General features: G+C 46.9%; 1 protein-coding gene across 1 annotated transcript; it reads right to left on the bottom strand.

The window, feature by feature from the left end:
* Nucleotides 1–304: 304 nt before the first annotated feature.
* On the bottom strand, nt 305–4,582 carry LOC142922868 (exosome complex exonuclease RRP44-like). Its single transcript, XM_076063810.1, has 6 exons — nt 4,509–4,582; nt 3,775–3,839; nt 3,038–3,122; nt 2,060–2,187; nt 908–994; nt 305–503 (listed from the first exon to the last, which is right to left on the bottom strand). The coding sequence occupies exons 2-6, from the start codon at nt 3,828–3,830 to the stop codon at nt 305–307; spliced, it is 555 nt and encodes a 184-aa protein (XP_075919925.1). The 5' UTR covers nt 3,831–3,839; nt 4,509–4,582.
* Nucleotides 4,583–5,356: the final 774 nt, after the last annotated feature.

Here is a 5,356-nt window from a genome sequence, read left to right as displayed (position 1 = left end):
TCTTTTCCGAACATAGTTGGACTCGTCCATCTGAACAAACTGTCAAATCTCTCTCCGTGGTGCTAACGTTAAAAATAACTGCCACTTTTTTCAAATTTTCTTGTTGTGGTTTTCACACCTGATGATGATTGCTTGTGTTGCAGTCGAAACGTCGTGATAATTTTATTGTTTTATATTTATTTTATTGTTTTCCTTCTACGTTGCATTAATTCATATTTACTGTACCTACAAGAGCCCGTCGTTAACAGGGAAATGGTCGGTTAAGCCTACACATTGAGCTCTATGGAGGCCCGTTGTTAAGCGATTAGTTAACAAGGGTGGTCGTTAAAAGGGGTTCTAACTCTACCTTTGATTTCGCCGCCTTCACCAAGATGTCGTAGTTGGAAGGCGGAGGCGCCGGGTGGCGTCGGAGCAGCGCACACTCGGGGAATTCGCCTACGATGCGCTCCGCCACGGAGATGTTGGCGAGCAACATGAACTCCTCCACCATCGAGTTGGTCTCCCTGTGTACACGCACCAGTTTCCGCCACCACAACACATCAACCACAAGGGTCAAGATTCTTTATCTTAGATTATTTTGCTGATAATAAATTTCCCACGTGATAAGCCACTTTGTTCAGCTATCATTTGTGGTCAGGGTTTTACTTGGTAAGATAAAAATAGTTTAGTTTTATTTGTATATTTGTTTAAGTTATTTGTTTACCTTTCCAATACTTTGCAATCCTAACGTGTGCTTGTATTGTTTGTTGTTGTAACGTTGTGACCTGCCCCAACTGGACATCTGTGAAAAAAGAGCTTTATAGCTCATCGGATTCTTCCAGTAGAAATATATATTTTGATTCTGATAGAGAGATCTGCACAACAGTCGGATCGCAGTCATGGGAGGTGTCTTGTTAACGAGACTCACTTGAGTTCCTTGGTCTGCAGGTCGATCGGGTCGTGGGTTTCGCTGTCCATGTGGAATCGGACCTCAGGGGATGCCAGAGTCAATGCCCTACGGGTGGAGAAGGGACATGAGCGATTATCATGTCCAGCCAAAACAACACAGAATCTTAATATAAGACACTTCACAAACTCAGATATTTGAGTTGAACATGCACAGCTCGTTAAGTCAATCCACTGCTGGATGAGGGCCGCCCCATGTCATACGGGTCGTGGGGTGGTTTTACCGTACTTAACCGTGGTGGTCAGTACGCGTTGGCAAAGGTGGGGGAGCACAGACATGGGAGCATTAAGAAGAGTAAAACAATTTATGTCACTGCATTGTCCTCTATTGCCCACAATGTAGCCCCGCAGCAGCCTGTAACACTCCAATCTAGAAGGATGTTATTAACCAGGTAAAACCTTAACTTCTTTATTGTTGCCTTCATTTCCGCATCTCCAGCTTCTTCAGCCTCCCACTCCAAGCCCCACTCACTTCCCCCCCCCCGGCATTTTGCCGTGCTCGCCCCTTTAATCCCTCTAGCAGCACCCCACTTCCCCTACCCCACACCCCCCATCTCTATCTCTCCCCCCTTGCTCCCCCCCACTCTCTTACCTATATAGCCTCTTGTTACAACAGCCCTTTTTTGCCCACTTCAGCAATTGTTTCTGGCTGTGGTTGTCCCACCTGAAGAAGGACGCTTGTGTTGCGCCCGAAACGTCGTGATTTAATTTAGTTGTTATTTTATTTTATAGTTTTACCTACGTGACTTTACCGAAAAAAAACCAGAGTATGAATCCTGTAACACTTGTTTGTGCATGATATTCACCCAAGCCTCATGCATCATGGGGTCAAAAAAGCAACAGGTGTAGCCTTGCAATTGCTTGCTCAAGCCACTGCTGGAAGAAGGGGGCTCCCATAAGAGGCGGCCCCTCTAGGGATACACCCTTTTACAGTCCCTCTCAATGTATTTTAGCCTACTCTTCCACGCTGGCCGGATGTCTTAGAAGACACGGGAGTAACCACACTTTACCGCGCCACAGGCGACCTGCCGATCGACTAAATGCGGTGCACACATTAATACGGCTCATCGCTCCAGTGGCGGTGGAGGGGATGAGGATCTTGACAATGAGTTACCCGTTTTGAATGCGCCTCTGCTTGAGGATCTTGGCCAGGGAGTTGAGGCCACGCAAGCTGCTGGTGACCGGATCCTTACGCCCAGCGTCGTCCATCATTAGCTGAGCCTCTGCGTACGTCAGAGACGCCTGCGGGGATACGATGAACACACCACGGGTGAACCATGGGGTCCTCGCAATTACACAATGCCCACGCCTGATCCAAGCCCAAGCCAGAACTCAACAGATGTCTACGTGGCTCCCGATGACCACTGAGGGTTACGCTCACCCAAAGAAAGTAAAATTGATATATATTTTTTTAATTCTCAAAGCTGGAATTTAACCAAATTTAGTGCAATGTAATTTGGTGATCTTTCGTGCAGTGAGTTTAACACGTAGGCTTTCGTGACCAATATCATCCATAATACAGGTTGTTTGGGTTAGATTGTGTAAATACATAAATGTGTCGTTAAACCCGCCACCACCCGACACAGCCGACTAGTAAGGGTTGTCACATAAACAGAACGTGGCCAATTCGTCACTGGTACAACACACCGGTGTGCTGTACTCGTGACGAATTGGCATGTTCTGTTTACGTGACAACCCTTATTAGTTGGCTGTGTCGGGTGGGGGTGGGTTTAATGACACATTTACATATTTACACGATCTAACCTAAAAAAACAAACCTGTGTTTTGTGCAGTGATTGTTGACTGGACAGAGACCATCAACTCACTACTTTCATGTCCTACCTCGCACCTCCGATTAGCACAGTTGGCTACGTACGGTGCAAAAGAAGTTCAACATACATACTACCACTTGTGAACCCGTTTCATCTCGCTACACTTGTGAACTCAGAGGTGCAAGCTCAACGCTCTGACCTCTCAGCCATCCGGAAACCTCAACTGCACTAACATAGCAAGGCACCGATACAATACACGTGAAAGCAAACGAGAGTTTTACAAAAACTGAACGTCTGTGGGGGGGGGGGGGGGGAATCACCTTGGAATTGATGATGCTCTTGGTAAAACGTGTGCTCACAATCTCAGCCTTTGGAGTCATCTCCCATATGCACGAGAACGCCAGCCTGCACGCGCACAGCACATGCACCGTCGCCATTCACCGTCGAGTGGCAGAGTCGTCGACATTGGAGTGGTGCAGGGTGTTCACTCAGGAAAGCCTCGCAAAGTCTCGAGACTCTTTTTCAGGAGGGTCTTGCCAAGTTTTTGGTAGTCGAGTCATTCTTTCAGCATCGGGATGTTTGGCCAAATACCGGTTTGGGTTGTTACAAATTACTCAACTGGAATATATATGTAGCAACTATTGTTCGACTGCAAAAGCTTTGCAGTACCCTCTCGAAGTTATGAGATTCAGTGAGGCTTTCCATGGTTAAGGATCATAGTAGTAATAACACGTTTATGTTAGCGATGAGAGGAAACCTGATAACCTGGAGTCAACCCATGCTAAATAGGGGGAGAACATACAAAATCTACATGGAAAGGCAACCAAGTCGGGCATCAATCTTAGGCCATTCTTGCTGTGAGACATGTGTTACCATTGTGCCATCCTGGTTTGGCTGCTTATGCATGTACACATGCTTGTGTGGATCTGTACAATGACACTTAAACAGTGCCACGCATCATGGGATTACATGTGCACCTGGCAACAACGCACGTTAGCTGCTGAGTATGGGTTGCAATGTGCACACTCGCGAGTTCACAGTTGTTGGTGCATCTCACCGGTCGACGTTGGATCTCAAGGAACACAGGTTTGAGCTCAATAACTCTGGCACCATATCAATCCTCTGCAGGCGCACAAACACATAAACGCAACAACTTCTCTGTCAATAAACACAATCTGGCAAATACATATGCACCAACTCAACGAGTGTTTTGCAAGCAAACCCACACATGATTAAGTCACCTGCAGGTAACTGTTCAGCAAGGGGATGTTTTCGCGAATGCCAGTTAAGATTGTATGGGTTTAATTTAGAGGAAATCTGATGAATCCAGAGGAAACCCATTCACTAACAGGGGGGAGAACAAACAAAGCTGCAAGCAAAAAGGCACAAGAGTTGAGTAATCAAACCCAGCGTCTCCTTGCTGCAAGGCACGAGTGTTACCACTGCGCCGATAGCCTGCCGCTCATGATGTCACGGTACATCATATTATAAGAAATCCACAAAAATCACCTCGTTTAAAACATCATGAGAGATATTTAGCATTGTTGTTGCACATTTTTTTAATTCTAATTCATTTTTAAGTTATCGTTATTCATACGGGAAGTACTGAAAAGCACGCAAAAAAATGTGGTGAAAATGTCAAATACAATTACAAAGTTGTGGGGAAACTGGTACCGCGATGATCGTTACATCGTAATATTTTACATCATGTCGTAAAGTTAAGAATGAAAGGATGAAATCGTCGGGTCGTAAAACACTTGATATTGTGGCAAGAAGAAATCCACATCTCACCTTCTCACACAGGTAAACTGTGGTACCACGCAGAGATGCCTCCTCATCCAAGGCATTCCCCGGCCGGATAAAATAGCTCACATCGGCGATGTGTACCCCAACCTAGAACACACATTAACACACCGTCACCACCCTCACATGCACGGATGTGTAATGACAGGGTGATACCTGCCGGCCTGTAAGGGTAATTAAGGTTATAGCTGCATTACATAATGCCTTATTATGAAGGGGCGTATCTGGGGTAAAGGTCAACGGCGGAGTCAGTCGAGAAGCTCCGGGAACCATCCCGAAGGGCCTAGAAGGTTCTAGAAAGGGGGCGTGGCCAGAGGTGGAGCTTGGCCACTCCAGGCAGATATAAAGAGCACCGAATCAGAACTTCGGGGCTGTTAGCATGGGGTCTGGGTCCTGGTTGCGTCGCTACGGTCGTCACCTCTTCGTCTCCGACCACGTGGCTGGTTCTTCTGCAAGAGCAGCTCTGTCTCCGCCGCTACGCTCGTCAACCAGCCAGCGTAGCTACGCAGGACGCAAATGGGCTGCGTGTTTGTACAGCCTAGGTGTTGCCGCGTTACGAAGTGTATCGCCCTGTGTGCTTTTAATAAATAAGACGCCTTCTACTAGACGTCTGGCGGAAGTCGCTCACTCCACATGCATGCATAACCTCCACCATAGCCACTCCAACCAAAGCACAATAATGTGAAATGAAATGCACACCCATTACTACCTGGTGCATTCATTGTGAACCAGGCATTCGGCCAGTGACGTGGACACTTAGGCCAGTGGGGTCTTAGCCATGGCTTGGCTCAGGCTTGGCTCTCGCGCAACATGCATTGAGATTATTTCTATTATTT

Source organism: Petromyzon marinus, unplaced genomic scaffold, assembly GCF_048934315.1.
Source record: "Petromyzon marinus isolate PM22_M1 ecotype Great Lakes invasive population unplaced genomic scaffold, UKy_Petmar_22M1.pri1.0 PM_Scaffold_19, whole genome shotgun sequence".
In the NCBI taxonomy this organism is placed as follows: domain Eukaryota; kingdom Metazoa; phylum Chordata; class Hyperoartia; order Petromyzontiformes; family Petromyzontidae; genus Petromyzon; species Petromyzon marinus.
The sequence above is the reverse complement of the archived record's forward strand: the minus strand, read 5'-3'. Positions and strand labels throughout refer to the sequence as shown.

Bases quoted from the DNA above. Each gene is read 5' to 3' on its own strand.
- LOC142922868 (XM_076063810.1), bottom strand. From the start codon at position 3,830: ATGGTGCCAGAGTTATTGAGCTCAAACCTGTGTTCCTTGAGATCCAAC. The intron at 2,188-3,037 runs GTGATTCCCCCC...GTATCCCCGCAG, and splicing joins AGAGCATCATCAATTCCAAG to GCGTCTCTGACGTACGCAGA. The intron at 995-2,059 runs GTAACTCATTGT...CTCCACCCGTAG, and splicing joins CAGAGGCGCATTCAAAACGG to GGCATTGACTCTGGCATCCC.